Below are 26,607 nucleotides of genomic sequence, written 5' to 3'. Positions count from 1 at the left end.
TCTAAAATCTGCAGGAGTGAGAGGCCCAATGGAAAGGTCAGGTGCTTTAGGAGAGAACCCAAATAAATGTACTGTTGGTTCACATGCTGTGTTAAAATCCTTACCAGCCACTTTCAGACTTGTGTTTGTAGGCTTTTGTTGTATATTCTGTCGTTAATTCAGCAAACTTAGAGTTCAAAATCTTTGAATATAGCCAGAAAGGAAACTAAATTTGTGAAATGAGTTAACAAGTCCTGAAGTCTCATTGGGGCTCCATTACTAGAGAGCTCTTTAACTTTGGGCAAGTTCTCTACCCTGCCTGACTTACCTATAAAGGGGGGTGTATTATTAATGCTTACATCCTACAATTTCAATTCTGTCATAAATGTATCCACCATACTTTGTATTTCAAAGTATGTTTTCAGTGTGCTTTATAAAATAATGTTTTATAATTAGAAGTCACTGCTTAACTTGCTTTTTTATATAAACTGCTCTTGTTTCTAAACAAAAAGTGTGCAGAGTGACATCTGAAACATGGTAGGGAACGTTTTGTTTTTGACAGCCCTTTTGTTGCCCTGAAGTGAGGGGTCACATAGTATGAAGCAAAATGTTTATATTTTTCTCACTAGGACTCTTTAAAATGAAAAGCAAATTAAGTTTCAAAAATTAAATGTGTTGTTAATAGGTAATGCATTCAAATGATTCAAAATTCAAAACATACTAAAGGGTGTACAATAAAAAGTTTCCTTTTTACCCATGTCCCGCAGCTGTACAGTTCACCTCCTCCAAAGCAGCTAACATGATCGATTTTGGGGTCTCCTAGAGTTATTTCATGCATATAAAAGCAAATGTGAAGAAGCAAATATTTTTTCTCCTTTTTGAATACAAACGGTAGCATACTAGATTCACTCTTTTGCACTTGCTTTTTTCATTTATAAAAATATAGAAACCACTTAATTAAAAAAAAAACCCTCCTTTAACAGAAACCGAGGAAACCCTGAAATTGAAACAATAAAGGAAAGAACTATAGTAACCAATATGAAAGTTACTGGAAAACAATAAATAATAAAACAATAATTAGGGCAAATAATGCATTAATATGTTCTAATAAATTGGAAAATCAAAGTGAAATAAGTGACAAAAAAGCAAGAAATAGAAAATCTGAACAAACCAGTAGGTAAGGAAGAAACAAGAAGGTTGTCTGACAGCCAAGAGAAGAAAGCAATTGAAGAAGGAGGGAATTAGCAGTTGACTTGAAGATCCTTTAGTTTTGCACCTTGGCAGTTAGTTATGACCTCAGGGGATTTTTCAGTGGAGCATTAAGAATGGACTCCCAGTTGTTGGGCAGCTGCAAAGAGAACTGGAGGTGAGGAAATGGAGACCAAATAGAGAAATGTTTTATTGTCCTTCTGCTGTAATTGGTACTTAGCATGAAACCCAGCACAGAGTAACGAATTTTTCCTTTAAGTTTGCAGAGTCTTGAACATATGTGAGTGATGATCATTTGTGCCAGTAGAGAAGGAAAAGGTGAAGATGCAGAAAATAGATAACTGACTATGAGAAAGGCAGGAGAAATTGAGATCTGGAAGACAGCTGGAAGGGGTTGGCCTTAGACAGGGCGAGGGTTTCCTCTTCGTTCAGAGATGCAGAATGGATTGGTGCTGGGAGGAATTCGGAGTTCTTGTTTGCTGGCTTCCCTTTTCTCTGTAGAGTGGCTTAGTCATTTGCTGGAAATAAGGGGAGAAATAAAGGGCTTAGAGGTTTGAGAGAATGGAGAATGAATAATCAATGTAGACAATAGGAGAGAAAGCTGGGTAAATACACCAGGATCAGTGGGCAGCATTGGGACGCAAGTGGTTTCCCAGCATTTAAGAGGTAGGTGCAGGCGTGGAGAGTGCCAGCAAGTGGACTCTTGTAGGACAGAACACTTGTCAGTCTCAGGACCCCTTTACATTCTTAATTACTGACAGCTCCAGAGAGCTTTGTTTATGTAGAATGTATTTATTGATAATTACTCTATTAGAAATTAAAACTGGGATATTAAAAATGTATATTTATATTCTCTGTAGAAGTACAGTAAAAAAATCCATCATGTTAGTGTAAATAATACATTTTTATGAAAACTGTGTTTTCCAAAACAAAAGAAATTTAGTGAGAAGAATGGCATGTTTTACATTGTGCAAATCTCTTTAATCTCGGGTATATAAGAAGACAGTTGGATTCTCCTGTTTCTTTTTTCAACCTGTTGCAATATGTTGTTTTTGTTCAAGTATGTGAAGAAAATTCATCCTGAAACAGAGGTAGTTGGAAAAGGGAGTATTTTAATAGCCTTTTCAGTAATTGTGGACGTTTTTCTTTGATACTACACCAAAACTGGGTAAGTGGTAAGTTTCTTAAAGATTAGCTAAGAGCTTAGATTCTGACGCATATCAATAGACTTTTCGTGTACTAACATTGACCTGTTCTGCTCTAGATCTATTCTGATTTATCCTGGTCATAGGTCTTTTGCCTGTGCATGATTTTGTAAACTCTTGCCTTTATTAACATCATGAGTTTTTTCAACTTTGCTGAGTTATGCAGATCTTCTCAATGTTGATGTGTTTCATTAGACAATATTTAAAAAATTACATTTGTTAATGTCACCACTGATTTCATCAGAAAAGCCTTTAAGTATTGGGAAGCCATCAAGTTCACAGTGAGGGATACCTTTTCTACCCTTCTGATTTTCGCTTGACAGGTGGAATTTTATCATAGGCAACAAATACTATCATTGTTTTCCTTTAGGTGACAGGTTTGCTTTGTTCAGTTTTGAGAAAATGTTTGCCAGATATGCAGGTCTGAATAATCAACCAGTTTGCTTTTCTTTGAGAGGACTATCCTACGCCATTATATAGTGGAAGTGCTTCATATATTTCATTTCATTTCATCATACCAAATATTAAAAGGCCATGTACTCAAGGGGTGAGATTTAGTAAAATTGTACTTTATCAAGATATTCTTAAGAGAAACTGGCTTTTTTATTTTCCTGCAAGTGCATGGTGGTGAAGAATACAATGCCCACTGGTACATAAACTTAGCCTTCATTAATGCTAAGGTTCCAGTAGTTTTCGTCACCATTGCTTTTTGTACCATCAGTGCAGGTCTGAGCACAGTGAAAAAGGGGTGGGCACATATATCTTAGTATTATTATGAAAATAAATTTTACCTAGTGGAACCTCTGAAAAGGTCTTAGGGACCCCCCAGAAGTCCACATTTTGAGAATTGATGTTCAAGGCTTAAGGTTTTGTTAGGTGTGTTCAATGGAATTGAGAGACGGTAGTAAAGGTACCATAGTTAAAGGCTGGACCATGGTCTCTGGGCTGGAGAGTCCTTCTACTTTCTTCCTACATAGCAGCTCGTTCTGAGAGGCTGCCAGTACATGTTTGTCAACGCACTTATTTGAAATATGACCAGTACATGCTACGTAGTCAAAAGGAACAATTTATGATGCTGAAATGAGTTTTGCGAGTGAAGAACTGTAACTTGAATACTAGATCAGCACAAAGGATTTAAGGACCAGCGTTCTTAGTCCTGCTTCTGTTAACTCATGAGGCTCACTGAGTTCTGGGCAAGTCACCTGGCCTTTCTGATTCTCAGGTTTCTCGCCTCCACAGTGGGGTTGGTATTATTTGCGCCCACCTTTCTTAGAGTAGTTTTGATGTTCAGGTGATGCCATCAGTTCCGTACGCCGGAACTTCATCTTCATACCTGTAAAGCTGTGCTTGGGGTACAGCAGATAAGTCAGTAAATATTTATTGAGTTAATGAATGAACTTAAAAAAACTGTCATGAGCTGTTAGTTTTAAACATACACACAAATAGAGTTGTATAATGAATTCCTGTCTTTCCTCAACACATATAACTCTAGAAAATAAGACCATGTTTTTATAGAATTAAGATCACAACCAACAAAATTAAAATTGGGTCCTTAATACCATCAAATACTCCTCTCGCGTTCGAATGTCCCCAATTGAATTAAAATAAATACATATGCATGATTTTACAGTTGGTTTATTCAAATCAAATCCACACAAAGTCCACTCATTACATTTGTTTATTACGACTCTTGGTTTCTTTTCATTGCAAACATTTTCCAGGTCCCCCACTTTTTTTTATGCATCAACTTGTTGGAGAAACTGGGGCTAGTTTTGTAAAATGTGCTCGTGTTTGATTGCTTCCCAGTGGTGTTTTGAGCTTTTTCCTCTATTCCTAACATTTCCAGTAAGCTGGAAGTTAATTGTTTGATTAGACTCCGATTTAGATTTTTAGGGAGAACACTTCTAAGTGGTCTGCTGTGTACTTCCTATGTGCTTCACATAGGACGTACATGGTATTGATGCCAAACTTGAGCAGCGGGTTCAAGTGTGGCAGCCTTGTCTTTCCATTGTTCACTATCACACGTTCTTGTCGTGGTTTTAGCATTCATTGGTGATCCCTGCCTGAGTGAGCGAGCTTTGGAGCTGTGAGGTGCTAACCGCGTGTGTCGAGGTGTTACTGAGGTACTGTTGTGGTTACTACTAGTAAAGTAGGGCAGTACCTTTACTTGAGCTAAGTTATCAATGACATAATTATCTAAGAAGCAGATAGTAACAAGCCTCCAAATTAGGGACTGTATTTTTTACATTAAAATTGCTGTAAAATATTTCATTAGTTGAGGTGTTCAACATAGTGATTTGATAGTTTTATACATTACAAAATGATCAAGGGACTGCATTTTTAACAGAATAATTTTATGCATAGCATGGAAAGAACTAACCTTTTTTTTTTCCACCTGCCACACTAGATTTAGAGTTTGTCTCTTAACAGCATGTCATATTAAAACAAATACCTTTGAACCATCTCTTTACTAAAGAGACTCTCCAAAACCATTCTGTGTCTCAATTATTATAAAAAGTTGTTTAAGACCTACTAGAGAATGGACTTGAGGATATGGGGAGGGGGAAGGGTAAGCTGTGACAAAGTGAAAGAGCGGCATGGACATATATACACTACCAAACGTAAGGTAGATAGCTAGTGGGAAGCAGCCGCATAGCACAGGGAGATCAGCTCGGTGCTTTGTGACCGCCTGGAGGGGTGGGATAGGGAGGGCGGGAGGGAGACGCAAAAGGGAGGGGATATGGGAACATATGTATATGTATAACTGATTAAATTTGTTATAAAGCAAAAAAATAAAATAAAAATAAAAATAAATAAAAATAAAAGTTGTTTAATACTAATACAGTTGATCATTACAATAAGATTCCAGATGACAAAAAAGAATTTGGACACACCCTTGGAGCTCTCTTCGTAATGAGATTTAACATGTCAGCTGAAGCTACCATAATTTTGGTTTGGTTGGTTCTGTTAGGAGAAAATAATTGAAGTATCTCATTTTACGTGGTTCATAATGAATCCATTTGTAGAAATTGAATTCAAACACTGGGAGACTCAATAAAAACAATGTGAACATTTGGAAAATGTGGGTGGTTTCTTCTTTGTGCTGTTGGATATGTCCGTCAAACTGATGCTGCAAGAGAAATACCTCATGTTTAGAACAGGGGCTGAGCACAGGTGGTGTGTTCAGGAAATCAGTATAATCTCCGTGAACCAAAAAACTTTACAATTCTTGAAAAACTTTCAAGGTTGTTGACCAAGGGACATGAAATTTTTCCCAGACATTAACTTACTTCTTTCTTCAATAGGAAAATAAAAAATATTTCAAGCGTAGTGAACTTGCAAAAAAAGAAGAGGAAGCATATTTTGAAAGATGTGGCTACAAGGTATGAATGCCTGCTTTTATGTTAAATTTATATTTCTGAGTTTAAATTTATACAGCTGTTGTTAAAGTGTCAAAACGATTGATCTCTGTTCAATTTATTAATGTTATACATTAGCCTATAAATGAGAAGCCATCTGGAGAGGTATGAGTTTTTGTTTTTCTTTTTTCTTTCCTTCTTCTTTTTTTTAATCTTGAATTTAGGCAAATACATGCATGACTTTTGGCTTGGAATGGTTTGGCTTTTTGTGGACAGCATGAAGTGGCTTGAGATCAAAGCTTGAATTTTTTTCTTTTTAATTAAGTCCTGGATCTGATACTGCCTCATTTTCATCACCATCACCACCACTCCTCTCCTCACCTCTCCCAATAAAAGTCCAGTTTTAAAGGATTCAAAAGATTTTATTCATTCAACAACAGTGGCATTAGCAGTGGTATTTTCCCTGCTTTCTCCTGAATGTTTTAAGCCATTGTTTTTATGTTTGCAATGTTAATAATCCCTTTTGGCCTTAAGGTACCTCTGCCTGAGATACAGTGTCATTTTGTGTAATAAGGTATCACATTTCAAACACTGCTTAGTCTATTGGATAGAAAATGTGATCTTGAAATATTTGTTAGAAATGAATGAGTTGTCTGGAAGACTTTGTATACTTTAGAAGCATGACTAAAATTATCTTTGAGATTACCTAGTTATTAATGTATTGGGGTTTTTATTGGGAGGGGTTAAAGGTAACGAGGTGAAGTTGTGTTTAAATTATAAGAAGGCTAAATCTAGTTGAATAATTTTTTAAACAAAGTTCAGAGGTTCTATTGAAATAATTTTGACAAATCATAAATTTGAAATCGACTTTTTGCTTGTGGAACATCGATATAAAATAATACTCTTGTGCATGTAATGGAGAAAGTTCTGGAAATTAATTTTATCTGGCATAGCATTTCTAGAAAGAAGCATGAGGAATGCAAATGGTATGTATATATGTTTGCTTTCTTTTGGTGTTTTTGGGAGAGGGCAAGTGTTGAAAATGAAGTGTTTCTGATAGGTTTCTAAAATACGAAAGTTTATATTTGTATTTTGGTATTTTCCATAGGTACATTGATTTCATTTGCTTCTAGTTTAGGAAATTAAGATACGTTTTATGTAAATAACCATCGAATAGATAGATATTCAGAAAGAAGAATTCTCATCTTTTGTTTGCCCAGCATTATCTAAACTTACGCTTGAACTAGAATAAGAATCACTTAACCATGGGTTTTTAGTCTGCTGACTTGTTGCTTTCTCAGATCCCTGAATTTGTTTTCAGCTTTTTGATAAGGTAGGAAAATAATTTAAACAGTGACGGTTTTGCTTTGTTTAGATGGCTTCCATGATAACGGCAGTACTTTCTCGCTTATATAGAGGAAAGCACTGAAGCAAAATCATTACTGTAAAGGTACTGCTTGTAATGTTGAGTCCAGCTGACAGAATGTCTTAGATCTTTTCCTTAAAGTTATTCACTGCCATTCTATAATTGAAAATGTTTTTTATCCTGAGATTTTGGGAGCAATATCTGTTTTTATGCTTAAAAAGAAAGCACAGGGTTTTCTATCTAAAGCCTTTTTAATATTTCCTTCTTGGTAGTAGTGAAAATACAGCATGTGTTACTTTTATTCCTTTATAAAAACCAGTTACCGTTTTTTTTTTAAGGCTTGATGGTATTTGGTCTGTGAAAATATGAAAGTTTAGTTTTTTTTACCTAAATTTTCTGTTACCACTGTTAACACTGATTAACATAATCTTTAATCTATAGAATCATAAACTGTATCATTTTAACCATATAGCCTTTCTTAACTGAATGTGAGTTTTTCCTTAATGTTGATCATTTTTGTTTTTTGATCTTACTTCTTTTGGCATCTTAGGTTTGTCTTATGGTTCAGATGGAAAACCATGTTTCAGTATCTTTTTTACAGACCACACAGTGGGGCTTATAAAATGCTGAACTCAATTTTCGTAAACTGTGACTTGGGCAGCAGACTCAAGAAAATATATGAAGAAATTTTTTTCTCCGCAGGTTCATATGAGCAAGAATGTCCACTCTGTTCTTTGTGTACTATGAGTAGAGAGGTGCTGGTTTTCATTATTTTCCCACAAGGTTCGCAGCTCAGTTTGTGGGCAAGTTCTGTGTAGCATCGGAAAGTTTTCTGCATGTCCAGCAGTGATTCCTGTGCACTTGGAAAAACACCTTTCAAAAATCAGGAGAGGAAAGAGCTGGAGCTTGAGGCTTCACAGGTTTTTGTTAGAGAGCAGTTCCTTTCTTTGGTCTTCCTTTTAAACCCAGAGCAAGGATCAAATAACCCTGTAAGATGATTTTCTCAAAGAGGAGAAGCAAGCTGTTTGTTTCTAAGAAGAAAGTAAAAATCTTGGAGTCTAGGGAGAAAATAAGTCTAAATTTCAGCCTTTTAAAGTTTTTGATTGTGGAAACCATTATACTTCTGTAGCAAGAACGCTGTCTCCTGGGTGCATGGTCTGTGCTTGGGTGTCCCTGAGCTCTCACAAGCATGTACATCGATTATGAGCTCTTTGCTCAGAGGAACATTTAGAAAACCTTTGGTATTGAAAACATGTTTAATTTCGGTGAATACCTAATGTATAGAATGATAAATGTTAAGCCATATTATATTTTAAAAGGAGAATTTCGTTTCTTTTGGCTATTAATGTAGATACAGCCAGAAGAGGAGGACCAGAAACCATTAGCTTCATCGAATCCAGTATTAGAACTTGAACTGGCGGAAGAAAAATTACCCATGACTCTTTCTAGGCAAGAGGTAAGTTTTTATATGAATGTTTTGTGGGAAAAAAAGAAAAATCTCCACAGCCTTTGCATTTATCTCTAGTTCTTTGCAATAACTTTTGTCATTATTTCCCATATAAAATGACTTAACTGGCCAGCTGCACAGTATTCTAGTTCAATTTTCTTCATGAGGTTCTAAATTAATCTCTGCTTTTCTTGGTACTGTTGTCTAATATCTTATGTCTTAAGTTGTTTTTAAAGACTATCATTCTGAACTTTAAAAACTAAACACATTCTAAGTATAATTAAATGCATATATTCTAAATAACTGTACTTGATAAGTTGTCTAAATTATTTAAAATAATAAAAATTATGTATTAAAAGAAAGTAAGTTAGTGTTTTGTAACTTACTTCCTCTTAATACATCTTTCTAAGTCAAAATACAGAGATCTGTGTGATCCTTTATGACTGCATAATTTCCCATAATATTTTAAAAACTACTTTATTATTTTTAAAATCAATTCTGTGCTAATGGTCGTTTAGGTTGCCTCAACATTTCCCTATTTTAGATCATACTAAGATGAACACCCTCATACAGATGTCATTGCATGTGTAATAATATATGATTACTTTCCTTTGGAAAATTTTCTAGAAACATGATTTCTGGAGTCTGTTCTAAAGACTAAAGACTATATACATGCCTAAGGCTTTAGAGACATATTACCAGAGAGCCCTGCGGACTTGTTATAGCAGTTCATACTCTCAGCTATAGTATTTGCCCGTACCCTGGTCAATATCAACTATTATTTTCCTTCAGCAATAACACCAACAACAAAATTTTAAGATATTCCTGTGAAAAAATTCAGACTGTACACAAGGTACACAACAAAATTAACTTTCAGCAAAAGGAAACTCTCAGAGGAAAGGAGCACTGACTCCAGAGGCTGTGTGTGAAAATTAGATGAAGGACTTTGAATACTTGGCCTGAAACGAAGAATATTTGAGATTTTTAAAAAGATCCATTGACCACAGTTCTAATTTTGAAAAAGCATTGAATATTCTCTGTTGTTTCATAAAGAAGAACTGAGATAATTGAGAGAGGTAGCTTTTCATTTATTTTGAGAAGCATAACATATCTGTCCAAAAATGGGATGGGCTGTTTCATGAAGAGGTGTGATTTTTGTCATTTGTCAGACAGGGACCAGACGAAGGTGTTTTTGAGGTCATTTCTGCATGGATTGGAGATGGCACTAGACGACCTCTTAAGTTTTTTTAATACCGAGTTTCATTTAATCCAGTGGGAGCCCTGCCAGTGGTTTCTAAGTGTGATACTATTTATGTTCCCAGATAAAGTTCTTGGTATTTTAAAATTACAACTTATTTTCTTAATTATAATTCTTGTTTGTCCTTTTTATGAAATACCACACGTATACAAAGAGTGTGTAAAACATGTGTGATATAGTGGATAATTACAAAACAAGCACTCGTATAACGATGGCCGAAGTCAAGGAGGAGTATTATCAGGCTCTCAAAAGCCCTGCACGTCCCCCTCCCTCCATTTGTAACTCACTTTCTCCTCTGAGGTACTAGGTTTTGGTTTTAATGTAGTACTGCAGTGCCGACTCAGTCTGTGGTCATTGACTTATCGCTGACTCCAGGCTTGGTTTTATTCTATTTTTTTCTCTTTATAAATGTTATCACTCCCTCCCATCGTAATGTTTTTCTTATGTATTCTACTACACAGATTGGTCCTTTCTGAAACACTCGCCAAATGACCTAAACCATTAGGGTTATTTAAGATATGACAATAATTCAGTATATCTGTTAGTGGAAACTAAAGAAAAAGAAATATAACTTACTTTTTGCATCTACTTTTCACTTACAAAATAAGTGTTTGGTCTCCTAAAATAAGAATTACTATTACTAATGACATAGGGAATTACTATTGTTGTTTGATATATTTTTTTTAATAGGTTATCAGGAGATTAAGAGAAAGAGGAGAACCAATCAGACTCTTTGGAGAAACTGATTATGATGCTTTTCAACGTTTAAGAAAAATAGAGATCCTCACACCGGAAGTTAATAAGGTAAGAAGTCAGAACCAAGCTAGAAGAATGTCATTGTACCATATAAATGAGAATAGTATGGACTTCGACAGAGTTCAACTAATTGCATTACTTACTATAGAGAAAAAAGGAAAAATAAAGTTGCCAGATAACTGCTGCTGAATGTAAGTTTTCTTTTCTTTTTTTAAAATTTTGTGTGTGTGTGTGAGTTTATTTTTTTGGCTTATTATTTTTCAGTATTTACTTATTTATTTATTTTTGGCTGCATCAGGTCTTACTTGTGGCACTCGAGGTCTAGTTGTGGTGTGCGGGCTCAGTAGTTGCGGCGTGCGGGCTTAGTTGCCCCGCGGCATGTGGGAATCTTAGTTCCCTTGCCAGGGATCAAACCTGTGTCCCCTGCATTAGAAGGCGGATTCTTAACCCCTGGACCACCAGGGAAGTCCCAGGTTTTCTTTAATTTTCTTTTAGAAAGCACACATCTTGGGCATGCAGTTTAGTGCATTTTGACAAATACATGCAAGTACGTGGCCACTACCCTTATGAAGATATAGAGTATTTTCATCACACACACATGAAAGTTCCCCAGCACTCCTCCTTGGCCAGTCCCCGGGTTCTTCTTCCTCCACTCCTGGGCAACCACCTTGTTAAATTCTATCCCCACCAGTGAATTTAGAGGATGTGTCTGGCTTCTTTTGCTCAATGTGATATTTTGTAGATTCATCCGTGTTATTGTGGATGTTGGTAGTTTGTTCCTTTACATTGCTGATGATATTCAGCTGTATGAATATATCAGAATATGTTTCTAGCTTTGGGCTGTTATGAATAAAACTGCCGTGAACATTCTTACACAGATCTTTTTTGGATCTGTGTTATTCCTCTTGGGTAAATACGTTTTTATCTCTCTGGTAAATACTTAGAAGTGGAATTGCTATATAGTATAGTAAGAGTAAATGTATGCTCAACTTTTTAGGAAATGCCAAATATTTCCAGTGTCTCATCAGTGTTTGTTATTGTTAGTCTTTTAAATTTTATCCATTCTCTTGTATTGTGGTAGTATCTCATTGTGGTTCTATTCACAGTTCCCTGATAACTAAAGATTATGAGCATCTTTTCATAGACTTACTGGCCATATCTTTCTCTATGCAGTGTGTCTTTTGTTCATGTTTCAGTTGGGTTGTTTGTTGGATTCTTTGTCAGGTATACAGATTCATGTTTTGTGTCTATTTTTTCCTAGTCTAGGCCCTACCTGTTCTCTTAATGGTGCCTCTTCATGGGCAGGACTTCCAAATTTTGATGAAGTTCGCTTTATGGTTATTGCTTTTGGTGTTTTGCTTAAGAAATCTTTGCTTACCCTAAGGTCTTAAAGAGATGGTATTTTCTTAAACTTTAATAGTTTTAGCTTTACTTTTAGGACTCTAATCTTGTTTTATGGCTCAGCTTATGGTCTGTCTTGGCAAATATTCCATGGACTCTTGAAAAGAGTATGTTTTATGCTTTGGATAAATGTGAATTACAGTGGTGGTGTTCAGATCTTCTGTGGCCTTATTAACTTATTTACTTGCTCTTTCAGTGAGAGACAGGTGTGGTTTATCTGTCTGTGTAACAAACCACCCCAAAACTTACAGCTTAAAACAATTCATTATTATAAAATCTTTCTCAGTCATCTATGATGGTAACAAACCACCCTGAAACCTAGTAACCTAAGGTAATTTATCATTCTCCCTCACAGTTCTGTGGTTCGATTGGGCTAATTAAGCTGGGCAGTTTTTTGCTTGGGGTCTTGCACGTGATGCAGTCAGGTGAGGGCTGTGGCTGAGGTCATCTGAAGGCTCCCTGGACTGGCCTTCTAACTTAGAATGCTGCAGCTGCTTTGTAGCAGGTGTCAGCATTTCCTGCCTTTTTAAGGCTGAGTAATACTCCATTGTATATATGGACCCCATTTTGTTTATCCATTCATCCTTGATGGACATGTAGGTTGCTTCTACCTTTTGGCTATTGTGAATAATCCTGCTATGGACACAAGTATATAAATATGTTCGAGTCCCTGCTTTCACGTCTTTTGCATATATTCCCAGAAGTGGAATTGCTAGATCATATGGTGATTCTGTGTCTAGCTTTTTTTTAAAGCATAATGAATTTAAAATTTTTTCTTCATTTATATTAATGTGCACAAAATTTGTTTTTCTTTATTTTCAGTTCTATCTAAACTTTCCTAACTTAAATTCTTGGAAAGAGTAAGTGGTTTTGTAATGCTTCATTTCACTGATATTTGTTTCTCTTCTATCTCCTGAGTCACTTTCCTTATCAAAAGATAGTCTAAAATGCTAATGTGAACTATTCAGTTTTTGTTACCTGATTTAATTTTTCTACTGCTCATTTCATTACTTGAAAAATCTTCTAGCTTTTAATATTAATTTATTACAACCTGCTGTATTCTAATCTTATTCAAGCCTGTCCCAAATACTAGAGTTTCTTACGTACTTTTTAAAAACTGAGGTATAATTGACATATAACATTAATTTCAGGTGTACAGCATAGTGATTTTATCTGATCACCACAATAATCTAGTTAATATTCATCACTATACAGTTACAACAAAATTTTTTTTTTCTTGTGATGAGGACTTTTTTTTTTTAGAGATCTACTCTCTGAGTAACTTTGAAATATGCAGTACAGTATTATTACCTTTAGTCACCATGCTGTACATTATATCCCTGTAATTTATTTATTTTATAAATAACTGGAGCAGTCTAAAAGTTCGTAAATTTGAGCACATTCTGAAGCTCTACACTTTTACTCCCCTCCCTCCACGTTTTATTTTTCTGATACCCCATTTTACATCTTTTTGTCTTGTGTAGCCCTTAACTAATTATTGTAGTTAGAGTTGTTTTTACTACTTTTGTCTTTTAATCTTCATACTAGCTTTATGAGTGATTAATTCACTACTTTTACTATATATTTACCTTTACCAGTGAGATACATACTTTCACATGTTTTCTTGTTATTAATTAGTGCGGTTTCTTGCTAGCTTAAAGAAGTCCCTTTAACATTTCTTATAAGGCTGGTTTAGTGATGATGAACTCCTTTAGCTTTTGCTTCTCTGGAAACTGTTGCTCCTTCAATTCTGAATGATAACTTTGCCGGGTAGAGTGTCCTTGGAAGTTTGTTCTTTTAGCACTTCGAATATATTGTGCCGTTCCCTCCTGGTCTGCAAAGTTTCTGCTGAAAAAAATCTCCTGATAGTCTTATGGGGGAGCGGGGTTCCCTTGTACAAAACAAGCTGTTTTTCTCTTGCTGCTTTTAAGATGCTCTCCTTCTTTAACTTTGGTTTTTTATTTTTTTAAATTGAAGTATAGTTGTTTTACAGTATTGTGTTAATTTCAGGTATAGAGCATAGTGATTCAGGTTTTTGCAGATTATATTCCATTATAGGTTATTATAAGATATTGGGTATAAGTCCCTGTGCTATACAGTATATCCTTGTTGCTTATCTATTTTAAATATAATAGTTTGTATCTGTTACTCCCATACCCCTAATTTGTCCCTCTCTCCTTTCCTTCCCCCCTTGTTAACCACAAGTTTGTTTTGATATCTGTCTGTTTCTGTTTTGCATATACTTTCATTTGTATTATTTTTTAGTTTCCACATATGGGTGATATCATACACTATTTGTCTTTCTCTGTCTGACTTATTTCACTAAGCATAATACTCTCCAGGTCCATCCATGTTGTTGCAAACGGCAGAATTTCATTCTTTTTTTTTTTTTTTTTTTTTTTTTTTTTTTTTTTTTGTGGTACGCGGGCCTCTCACTGTTGTGGCCTCTCCCGTTGCGGAGCACAGGCTCCGGATGCACAGGCTCAGCAGCCATGGCTCACGGGCCCAGCCGCTCCGCGGCATATGGGATCCTCCCAGACCGGGGCACGAACCCGTATCCCCTGCATCGGCAGGCGGACTCTCAACCACTGCGCCACCAGGGAGGCCCTTCATTCTTTTTTATGGCTAAGTAATATTCCTCTCTCTCTGTGTGTGTGTGTGTGTGTGACATCTTCTTAATCCAGTTGCCTGTTGGGCACTTGGGTTGCTTGCATGTCTTGGCTATCATAAATAGTGCTGCTGTGACCATTGGGGTGCATGTATCTTTTCGAATTTAGTATTTTCATTTTTTTCTGGGTATATACCCAGGAGTGGGATTGCTGCATCATACGGTAGTTCTGTTTTTAGTTTAAGGAACCTGAATACTCTTTTCCTTAGTGGCTATCTCAATTTTCATTCCTACCAACAGTGTATGAGGGTTCCCTTTTCTCTACATCCTCTGCAACTTTTGTTTTGTAGACTTTTCGATGATGGCCATTCTGACAGGTGTGAGGTGGTATCTCATTGTGGTTTTGATCTGCATTTCTCTAATAATTAGTGATGTGGAGCATCTTTTCATGTGCCTGTTAGCCATCTGCATGTCTTCTTTGGAGAAATGTCTGTTCAGGTCTTCTGACCATTTTTGGATTGGGTTGTTTTTTGATATTGAGTTGTATGAGCTGTTTGTATATTTTGGATATTAACCCCTTGTGGGTCACATCATTTATAAATGTTTTCTCCCATTCAGTAGGTTGTCTTTTTGTTTCGTTGATGGTTTCCTTGCTGTGCAAAACCTTTCAAGTGTAATCACGCCCCATTTATTTCTTTTGCCTTAAAGACTGATTAAAGAGAGTATTGCTAAGATTTATGTCAAAGACTGCTCCGCCTGTGTTGTATTGTAGGAGTTGTCTTTAACTTTTGACATTTTAATTAAAATGTGTCTTGGTGTGGGTATGTTTAACTTTTTCAAATATTGCCATACCATTTTCCACAGCAGCTGTACCATTTTACATTTCCAGCAGTACACTAGGGTCTGTTTCTCCATATCCTAGCCAAGTTGTTATTTTCTGTTTTCTGTTGTTAATATTCATCCTAATGGGTGTGAAGTGGTATCTCTTTGTGGTTTGATTTGCATTTCCTTAATGACTAGTGATGTTGAGCATCTTTTCATTTACGTACTGGCCGTTCCGTTCGTATGTCATCTGTTAAAGTCCTTTGCCCATTTTAAATCGGGTTGTTTTCTGTTTTGTTAGTTAACTAAGAGTTCTATAGTTTTAGCTCTTACATTTAGGTCTTTGATCCATTTTGAGTTAATTTTTTTTTTTAAGATGATGGGGGTAGGAGTTTATTAATTTATTTATTTTGGCTGTGTTGGGTCTTCGTTTCTGTGTGAGGGCTTTCTCTAGTTGTGGCAAGTGGTGGCCACTCTTCATCGTGGTGTGCGGGCCTCTCACTATCGCGGCCTCTCGTTGCGGAGCACAGGCTCCAGACGCGCAGGCTCAGTAGTTGTGGCTCACGGGCCTAGTTGCTCCGTGGCATGTGGGATTCTCCCAGACCAGGGCTCGAACCTGTGTCCCCTGCATTAGCAGGCAGACTCTCAACCACTGTGCCACCAGGGAAGCCCCTGAGTTAATTTTTGTATGTGGTATATGCCAAGGGTCTAGCTTTAAGGCTTCCATTTTTTACCAAGTGGTCACAAACTGTAAGTGAATAGAATATGGAATTTGCTGGTTTGTTAGAAACATAGTGAAATCCTAGGGTATGGTTGAGACCCTGGTTTTATACTGTTGACATTTCCAAATGTTTTGGGAGTTCAAAGTATCAATAGTTGCAGTTGTTAGACATTTTCAGTGAACCAGAAAAATGGGTTGGGGACCAGTGGAGACCTGGTCACTTTCACTAGGGCCTCATTAGAAAATTACAGCGTTAATGCCTATTCTTATTTGGGTTTGTCACTCGTATGTTTTATTTTTCTGACCATCAGATTACCTATTGTGTGTACATTCTTTTAAATTTAAATATGTTCATAAGAATTGACTTTGCATGGACAGTGGTGATAGCTGTATAATAAATTGAAATATTATTTGAGTTCTTTGAGGAGAAAAAAGTGGATTATACTCATTATTAGAGAAAAAAATCAGAAGTGAACCATCAGTGAAATTTCATACCAGATGTGACTTTTTACCTTTCCTCAGGGATTGAGGAACGATCTGAAAGCAGCTCTGGATAAGATTGATCAGCAGTACCTGAATGAAATTGTGGGCGGCCAAGAACCTGGAGAGGAGGACGCCCAGAACGATCTGAAAGTCCACGAAGAAAACACCACGATTGAAGAGTTAGAGGTGATCCCTCCACCTCCTTCCCCGATTCCCTGTCACGCCTTTCATTCCCTGCGGCAGATGGCTGAGCTCCTCAGACTCCTCAGTGTACAGCGTGCTGGCGTCTTTGGTCACTACAAAGGCCCTTCTTCTGTTTCGTGCCTTGTGTTTATTCACTCCCTTTTTTCTCATTTTCTATACACATTCCCCTACTTCCTGCCTTCAAAAGTATTCATTCTGATATGTTTGATGTGTATCCTTTGATTTGTTGATGGTCTTGTAGAACCAGTAGTGTTTTGTCTGCATGTGTTTTGGTATACACATAAATGATATTTTACTGTGAAATTCTTTATTCTTCATTCACTTTTTTTCCACTTAGAACTATGTTAAGTTCCATCCTTGATACCTTAGGTACATCTAAACCTTTGATATTAACTGTTAACATAGCATTTCATACACTGTGGTGTTCACTGCCTTTTACTTTTTGTTCGCCATAATGACAGTGAGATTGCTCCCAGCTCCCTGTTACCACAGACAGCTTTGTGACAAACAGTCTTGCACGTGAGCCCTCTGGAGCGAAGCAGGACTGCTTCTGATATATGTTTAACTTGTCTGAGTACTGCCAAATTGCTCTCTGTAATGGGTTTGCCAGTCTCCACCCTCCACCAGCAGTGTGTGAGTGTCTTGTATCCCTGCCTCCCTGCCAACACTTGGCAGTATCTTGCTTTCTTATTTTTGCCAGTGTGTTGAATGTGGAGTGATATATGTAATCTTATTTAAAAGTTGTATTATCTAAATACCTAGCATGAGCAAAAATAATATGACTTAGTTTAAAGTTCTTAATGGTTAATAAAACATAGTTATTTTTTCTGTCACCTTTCGTTCCTGGCTCTTAACCCACATTGCATGCTGTGAGTGAGATTGTAGTTAAGGAAGATGTCCTTTTAATTATACCTCGACCCCCTAAATTTTACTGCAATAATTGGTGTGAGCAACCAGTTCTGGACATTTTTTTCTTTTTTCCTTCGTTTCAAACAACTTTGGAGATAGTCACATACTATACAATTTATCCATTTAATGTGTACAATTCAGTGGTTTTTAGTATATTCACAGGTTGCTACAACCATCATCACAATCTAATTTTAGAGCATTTTGTTCCCCTAAAAAGAAACCTCATGTTCATTATCAGTCTCTCCCTTTACTCCCTCTTTGAGTCATAAAAGATAACATGCTCTCTAAATTTAAATGGCAAATTGTCTTTTTTTTTAATCTATCTAGAAATTCCATCAGGGTTTTAAATCAAAATTGGACCATACATATATGTAATAAAGAGCCATGTTTAGTCTGGTGTTGATCATGTATGTATTCCACTGTTGCTCTTGACTAATGAACAGAAGCATTCTTTTTCTTCAGGCCCTGGGAGAGTCTTTAGGAAAAGGTGATGATCATAAAGACATGGACATCATTACCAAGTTCCTTAAGGTATGTACTTTTTGGCTAGGAAAGGAGCACACGTTTTCTTTAGTTAAGAACTGGTCTGTCTTTTTGTTTTTTGGTTTTTTTTTTTTTTTTTTTTTTGGTTTTTCATTTTTGAATTGTTTAAGAGTTAAAGACTGGAAAGGGAAATCCTCACTAAACGTTTCTGCACCTACAGTGTTTATAATATTGCTATATGCTTGGATATAGAGGTTAAACAAAGAAAATGTATATTTACTTTCTTCATAGCAGTTGTAAAGCTGAGTTATTAATGTAAATACACTGAAAAGAATCATAGCAGTGGAATGAACAAGACGTTTTAAGGATTAAAAATTTTTTTTTTTAAACACTCTGGGGAAAAAAAAAAAAAACACTCTGGGAAGGAGTGCAATAAGGAGAAGCTTTTCTGAGAGATGATGACAGTAAGGAATGGAAGGAGGTGGGAAGACATTGACAGGGAAAAAAGCAAACACTCGAGTAACCTTTCAGAGACTTGAGATTAGCTCATTCATTCTTCCCGGAATGCCTCTTTCAGTGGTTTAGGTAGAGTATATGCAAATACCAGATCCCTTTTAACATTTATTCACAAATTATTTGTGTTCAGAACAAGAGGTATAAATGCAAGAAATGCTTTTACTTGTATTTACAGTTTAAATACAACATAATTAGTCATCAAGATTCTCAATCCATTGAGGACTTGGCATGGAATTAGCTAGGGCGTGGTGGGATCTAGCATGAACTAGAATTTCCTCTTTGAGTGACAGCCTCTCCCTATGTAGGACATGCATAGGTAACACCGCTAGGGGAGTATGGCTTCCTCAGCCTTCAGTGTTTACCTGCCTCTGGGAAGGATGCTGTTTGTGCAGTTTAACTCAGGGGGCACCTGGGTAGTTTTCTGGGGCAGGGTGGGGGCTGGTCATAGTTTCTTTTATTTTCCTTCGTTTTTTCCTTCCTTCTCCTTTGGTCAGGCACTTTAGAGGGAATTTTTAATTGAATTGTGGTCTCTACTGCAAAAGTAGAAAGTCCGAATACTACAACATCATCCTTGGAAGATTGATTAAATATCACAGCACATATGGCATTATGGCTGATGAGTCTAGGTAGGTTGAATTTTATGTAATAGGAATACAAGTAAAAGTTTATTTCTGTCAAGCAGTTGCCTGTGAAATTTGATAGCTCTTTCAGGGGAAATGGATCGCATCTGAGCTGGGAGAAGTGTAGAATAGGGAAGTCTGTGACTTGCCAAAGGTACTACATTAAAACATACGTGACGCACTAAGCAGAGATAGTTCATTAGTTACCTATTGGTTGATGTTTTAATCAGTCAGGGCATTGACTCTAAGGATGAGTGTATACCATTTTGTGCATCAGAGAACTTTTAAGCTTACAGAACCACTGGGTGGCATTGTAGTCTAAATTTACCCTTTTTTCCACAGTTTCTTCTTGGTGTTTGGGCTAAGGAGCTGAATGCCAGAGAGGATTATGTGAAGCGCAGCGTCCAGGGTAAACTCAACAGTGCTACTCAGAAACAGACCGAGTCCTATCTCAGACCCCTTTTCAGAAAGCTACGGAAAAGGGTGAGGTTTCGTGAAAAATGCTTTTGTTAACTGATTTTAAAAAAATAGAATATATAAGGTTAGAATAAATGCAGTCTGTAACGACACACTGTAGCTTCCAAAATTTAGTTACGCTTTTTTTTTCTTTTCCAGAATCTTCCTGCCGATATTAAAGAATCCATAACAGATATCATTAAATTCATGTTGCAGAGGGAATATGTGAAGGTACAGTACCATGCTGTGCATCAGAATTATGTTCATGAGCATACCTAGGTTGTATACATAATATGTTCATCTCGTGTGGGAGTATTTTAATAGAAGATTTTAGGATAAATGTGAAATGAATTAGTAGTAAAAAAAAAAAAAAAACCAACCTTTCATTTTCTAATATATTGTTAGCTTTATTGTTAGGCATGAATAATAATGTTTCAGACCACACTGTGTTTTTTAGTCATTTCTTAAGGAAGGTGTAAAGATTCCTCACGAACTGGATATAGGCAGCATTCATTTCATGAATGGGATTGAATTTCAAAGTTTTTAGATTGTTGATTATGGCTTGGAACAAATTTTCCCATAGAAGCAATGTTACATAGATTAGTTTCCCAGGCCAGCTATAAAAACCTACTTAATCCATAATATAGCTGAACCGTTATACTAATGATACAGTGGAATTTAACCGCCCTTTATGCTGGTTTCTCTGAGAAAATGTTCTAAGTAAGGCTGCCAGAATTTCTCTCTCCCATTTCAGTACTGCAACAATAGCAAAGCCCAGGAGGGGAGACTCTTCCCCTGCTGCAGTGTCTTTATTCCTGAGTGGACTCTGGGACCAGGTGGCAGAGGAGAGAGCTTTGGTGTCCATGTGCTCCTTGGGTAGAGTTTAGAAAGGAGGTGGAAGGCCATCAGTCAGTGTGGCGAACAAGAAGAGAAGGGCCTCTTGCACCACTAATGGGATTGGAAGTGCACCCCTGCTCGTGGGCCATCAGCCGAGTTTGAGGAGGGAGGCTTCCAGTGGCTGTGCCTCCCAAGAGAGGAGGAGTGGAGGGTTCCGTGCAGCATCTCCAGTGACAGTTCCAGAGCCTTGATGGGGCTCTGCCAGAAAAGTGGGGATGTGTTGCTTATTCCTGTGCTCTGAGTGTCTGTCCTCAGAAGGGACTGTGGGTGATCCTGGGTGACTGGAGGTCTCCTTGATGAGAGCCTCATGCTAATGGGCTCAAGTAGTGGTTTTAGTCCCTCTAGATGAGAGCCTGTTGGTTAGTCAAAGAAAGCGTTTCTGCTTTATAGCTATGAGTTTTATATTTGGATAGTTTCTGTGAGTTGCCTGGAGCTTACCAGGGATGATTGCATCGGGATGGATGGATAAGCTCACCATCAGCGCAGAAGGAATTCATGGCACTTGCCTACTAGAGGTGATGCCTTCCCTCTTGATCCTTTTCTCATTCTCGTATATGAGAAGCTGGTGAAAGTTTATTTTATATAAAGTACAGAAAGAACTAAAACTTAATATTAGGACAGTCTTATTTGGAAATTTGGGGAAACTGAATATTGGAAATTTTATCAGTTAATATCCAGTATTAAACTTTGCACTCACAAGTATCAGGGATTTAAAAAATGTGTATATGCCGTTTTTAAATTCAGTATATCAGTCTCATAGTTGTTTGATTTTTAAATGAAGATCTTTTTGAGGCCTGGCTGTGTAAGCCTCTCTAAAACCATTGGGGTCTTTTAGAGTTTACTTGCTTTCTGTTTTGTCCCCCACCCCAGCCCAGGTAGCCAGGCTTGGTTTAGAAAAAGAGCCATTTTTCTTCATTGCTTTCTCTCTTCTCATTTAGTTGCTTTTAAGGTTCTTGGCAGGTGGGAGGTTTGGGGGGCCAAAGTGAAATGCTCTCATCCTTTAGCTATTTGGCTCGAGGGCCAGTATTTAATCTCTGTTTACACATCTGCTGTGGACCGGATGTGATGGTCCCAGCACACAGAGCCCACACTGCTTTCAGAGGTCTGCACTGCTGCGCGGGGAGTAGTTGTAGTTTATGAAAAACTAGTTAGCCTCTGTCTTCTCTGTGACCACCTGGGGAGAACACTAGGTCTAACGGAAACTCAGACTAGAGTTTTTGTCAGTGCATCAAATTACCTGCCTGGTAATTCCAGATCTGAAATGTAGTAACTTCCAGTGCACCAAGGCTGCAAAGGAATGTTTTGTCTTTTTACTCACTGGATTAGTGTTGGTTTCTGTTTTTCCACAGACATTTGTGGTCCTGGGTAAGCAGTCAGTCACCCCATATTTTAATTTGTTTTGTTCGAATAATGGGAATGGTAATATTTTCAACACACCCAAGAGATGGATGAAAATTTCGTCATGAAGGGCTGTGAAATACTAAATGAAAATTGGGACCAGCAGAATATTTCTGCTTTCCTGATCTCTTCTTCAACTTTCTTTTTAGGCTAATGATGCTTATCTTCAGATGGCCATTGGAAATGCCCCTTGGCCTATTGGTGTCACTATGGTTGGCATCCATGCCAGAACTGGTAGGGAAAAGATTTTTTCCAAGCACGTTGCACATGTTTTAAATGATGAGACGCAGCGGAAGTATATTCAGGTAAGCAGTTTGGAGGGAAAAGTGCTCTGCAGGTTAAGATTCCCCGATTCTCAAACTAAGTTTTGAGAGGAGGAGAATTATAGTGATTGGATATGGCATGATAGGATGCAAGTCCACTCTTTATGTAAGTAGTACTTGTATTTAAGACACCTTCCACTGTACTATAAAATAGAAACCTTATAGGTTTCATATATGATGTAAGACAGGGTGAAGTGTTGTGCTTTAATTACCTCAGTAGTGAAATAACACTATTGCTGTTCGCTTTGGGAGTTTACTAAAGAATGACGAATTTAGAGTATTTTGCAATAATTCACATTTTGTTACTTTCAAGGTAGATTAACATCTAGGCTAAAAAGGTATGAATGGTAAAAATTTGGCTAGTAAATATTTTTAAATAATTTATAACAACACTTTCATACACAGATAGATTTAAAGTATTTATAGTTTATTTTCTTAAAGTTATACATGCCTCACATAAACCTGGTTATACTGCTGTTGGGTTAAACTTTTCTTTTTAGTGGGAAAAAACCCTCAACTGTAATCTAGCTTTTGCCAAGGTGTCAAAAATCCCAGGTTGTGTCTGTATAATGACTTTTGCTGGATGTTAACTCTAAAGCTTGAAGATGAAACTCTGAAAGTTTATTTAAAGTGTAAGATTCACTTAAAATGCCGAAAGTGCTTTCAGAATTTGTGCCAGACAACAGCCACTATCATGTTCATGGATTATCTTTTTATTTCATTTCAATTCCAAGTGCTAAAGGTTATTTTGTGTCATGCTTTGTACCTTATTCATATATATTAGCATTTTAAAGTATGATTTCAACCTGACCCCCTAATGTGAACTGTAGGACTTATAGAGTTCAAATATACTTGTGGCAATTCAAAACATTTCCATTTTCTTAATAACCACCATTGACCGTAGCGAAGGCAAAAAGCTTTTAGTTGGGGGAAAAAAAAGTGGTTTGGCTTTAACAATAGAAAACAGTTGTCAGTGATTAAATTTGCTAATTGTGTTCAGCTATACCATGGCCAAAGCTATAGTGTGTATAAGAGTTCATATAATTAGATAAATTGTCTTAAAGACAGCATCTTCTTTAGACAATGGTATGATTACCATCATCTTATAAACTGATTTTTCTTTTTAAAAATATGCCTAGTATTTTAAAGACTTCTGTTTATTTTGGAAGCTATACAGTGACCTGTCCTTCCTCCATTGTTCTTCCTTTTTAACTCTTCTCTTCCCATTAAAATGTTTTTCCCCCTTTTTCCCAAGGTGATTGGGGAAAATTGGCGAGCATACTGTATCTGAACTTTAGGAAAGTGTTTGACCTAAATCCAATAATATTCTTGTGTACAGATGTAAATATGATAAAATGATCAGGTGGACTCAGCTTGTTGAGTGAGAGAAGCCATGCATACTAAATAATGGATCCGTGTCTGTTTGGGTGCATGCTAGGGACATGCCATGGGGCTCTTAGTGACCTCAATACTGTCCTATTCAACAATTTTAATGACCAATTTGGATGACTGTACTGAGAGGTATATTTATCAGATTTACAGACAGTAAGAAACAGAACGGATAGGGTGTGCGTTCAGGTGGAAAAGAAATTTGCATTCCAGAAGTTCTTGACAGACTGAAGAAAAAAGATTCTAAAAATATAATATTTAGCAATGATGACCGTAAAGAAATTTGGAAGTCTAACTCAGACTTCTAACAAGTCAAGTTAGACTTGAGCGTACAGTTTGAGCAATGTACATGAGGAAGAATTAGGGAATTTAAGTACAATAACAGTAGTACAGTATGGCTACTGGAAAGTCTAATGATAGCTTATGCTACATTATTAGATGTAATAATTTAGTATAAGTTCCACAAGGCAAGAGCATAGTTCACTGTCGTATCTGCAGAGTCTGGAATAGTACTCATGGTGGGTGCTCAGTAAATATTTGCTGAATGAATGAATACTCTAGAGGATGAGAGGTGAAAGTCTTCCTTTTTTTTTCTAGTCCTTGAGAAAGGAGACTCTTGGTGGGGGTCTGGGTAACTATAGATAATGAGAGAACTTTCTGGTGGAAGAGGGATTAAACTTGTCCCTCTACAGTTAAGGACCAGGTAAGGTATAGGAATGAAGGTACATTTCTGGTCAGTGTAAGGAAAGGATTCTTTCTTTTTCTAATCTTTTTGTTTTGAAACAATGAGAGACTGGTAAGAGGTTGCAAAAATAGTACAAAGAAGATTTTATTTATTTATTTTTTTTTGCGGTACGCGGGCCTCTCACTGCTGTGGCCTCTCCCGTTGCGGAGCACAGGCTCCGGACGCGCAGGCTCAGCGGCCATGGCTCACGGGCCCAGCCGTTCCGCGGCATGTGGGATCTTCCCGGACCGGGGCACGAACCGGTGTCCCCTGCATCGGCAGGCGGACTCTCAACCGCTGCGCCACCAGGGAAGCCCCAAAGAAGCTTTTTAACAGGCAGAATTGCCCCAAAATAGGAGTAGAGCTGCTTTAGAGGATATGGGGGGATCCCTACCACTTGATGTGTGCAAGCATCCAGTTAACTGTTGCCCTTTCTGGTCTGTTGATTTCTCTGATACTTCTCTGCCGTTTTCCCTAGAGGCCATTGCTTAAACCTGAGGTTGCAAACTCACACACCCAGGATAGTCGGGTAACAGGTGAGCTGAGTGTTAAGAAGCCCCTGACCCTCGGTCTCTCTTTTCTTTTCCTACTTTTCATGTAGCCACAGATAGAAGCAGTATTTTCATTTTCCTCTCAACTCTGTGATACGAACGGTGGACAGTTGATTACCATTGTTGTGTTAGTTCAACTATACTTCAATATAAAATAAAAACTTTAAAAAGTGGACAGCGCAGGCACAGAGTGAAGTGTCAGCTGAGTCTTAGCCTCAGCATTACTGGAGTCACTTCAGCTCATTGGTACCTTGTAGGAATATGGTTCTAGTGTTGTTCCATCTTCCTTTATTTTTTATTTTAGAGGTAACTAGAATCTGTAATTTTTTAAAAAAGCATATGCTCCTATTTTTAAAATATTGGCAATAACAAAAACAAAAAATTAGCATTGTGTGAGGCCAAATAAAATACCAGCTTTTGATCTGTCTTAAAATAAACCCATAGTGCAGCTCAAGGCACAATGAAGCCACCCCCATGTTAGCGTTTTACGAAATTCTTGATTACAATTAACTGAGTGATTTCCTAAGCTGTCTTTTAAATCTTTCTCCTCTTATTTTGGTATTTGGGTGAGGTTGAGTTGAATTATTCCTACAAAGGGACAGTTTAAATATATTATTTGAAGTTTAAGTCAGGAAGTGGCAAACTTAAAGGATCAGGTAGTAAATATTTTAGGCTTTGGGCTTCATAGGTCTCTGCTACAACTCTTCAACCCTACAGCTGTGTGAAAGCAACCAGTGGCTGTGTTCCAGTAAAACTCCATTTATAAAAGGGGCAAGTGGCCCGTGGGCCGTAGTTTGCTGACCCCTGGTAAATGTATAAACCCAAACCTAAGCTATTTGCTGAGGAGGTAATAGTGAAAGTCATTTAATAGGGTAATTTTTCTTTTAATTTTTTTTAACATCTTTATTGGAGTATAATTGCTTTACAATGGTGTATTAGTTTCTGCTGTATAACAAAGTGAATCAGTTATATGTATACATATATCCCCATATCTCCTCCCTCTTGCGTCTCCCTCCCACCCTCCCTATCCCACCCCTCTAGGGGGGACACAAAGCACCAAGCTGATCTCCCTGTGCTATGCGGCTGCTTCCCACTAGCTGTCTATTTTACATTTGGTAGTATATATATGTCCATGCCATTCTCTCACTTCGTCTCAGCTTACTCTTCCCCTCCCCATGTCCTCAAGTCCATTCTCTACGTCTGCGTCTTTATTCCTGTCTTGCCCCTACATTCTTCAGAACCATTATTTTTTTTTTTTTAGATTCCAAATATATGTGTTAGCATACGGTATTTGTTTTTCTCTTTCTGACTTAGTTCACTCTATGACAGTCTCTAGGTCCATCCACCTCACTACAAATAACTCAATTTCGTTTCTTTTTATGGCTGAGTATATTCCATTGTATATATGTGCCACTATCCATTCATCTGTCGATGGACACTTAGGTTGCTTCCATGTCCTGGCTATCGTAAATAGAGCTGCAATGAACATTTTGGTACATGACTCTTTTTGAATTATGGGTTTC

The 26,607-nt window shown here is 37.2% G+C and overlaps 1 protein-coding gene across 6 annotated transcripts in view; it reads left to right on the top strand.

Moving 5' to 3' along the window:
• PRPF18 (pre-mRNA processing factor 18) overlaps positions 1–26,607 on the top strand; it is a 49,331-nt gene that overhangs the window by 8,702 nt on the left and 14,022 nt on the right. The window contains exons 2-10 of one of the 6 annotated variants that reach the window (XM_079701283.1): positions 5,699–5,776; positions 5,891–5,917; positions 8,470–8,574; positions 10,514–10,627; positions 16,654–16,800; positions 18,190–18,258; positions 19,689–19,829; positions 19,962–20,033; positions 22,247–22,402. In XM_079701283.1, coding sequence (XP_079557409.1) covers positions 5,699–5,776; positions 5,891–5,917; positions 8,470–8,574; positions 10,514–10,627; positions 16,654–16,800; positions 18,190–18,258; positions 19,689–19,829; positions 19,962–20,033; positions 22,247–22,402 — 909 coding nt within the window. The remainder of the gene's footprint in view (positions 1–5,698; positions 5,777–5,890; positions 5,918–8,469; positions 8,575–10,513; positions 10,628–16,653; positions 16,801–18,189; positions 18,259–19,688; positions 19,830–19,961; positions 20,034–22,246; positions 22,403–26,607) is intronic. The other 5 variants (XM_079701282.1, XM_079701286.1, XM_079701285.1 and 2 more) reach the window with 5 other exon arrangements.

This window comes from Hyperoodon ampullatus (assembly GCF_949752795.1).
Source record: "Hyperoodon ampullatus genome assembly, chromosome: 3".
In the NCBI taxonomy this organism is placed as follows: Eukaryota; Metazoa; Chordata; class Mammalia; order Artiodactyla; family Ziphiidae; genus Hyperoodon; species Hyperoodon ampullatus.
Note: the sequence above shows the minus strand (reverse complement) of the source record. Positions and strands in the feature narration are given on the sequence as shown.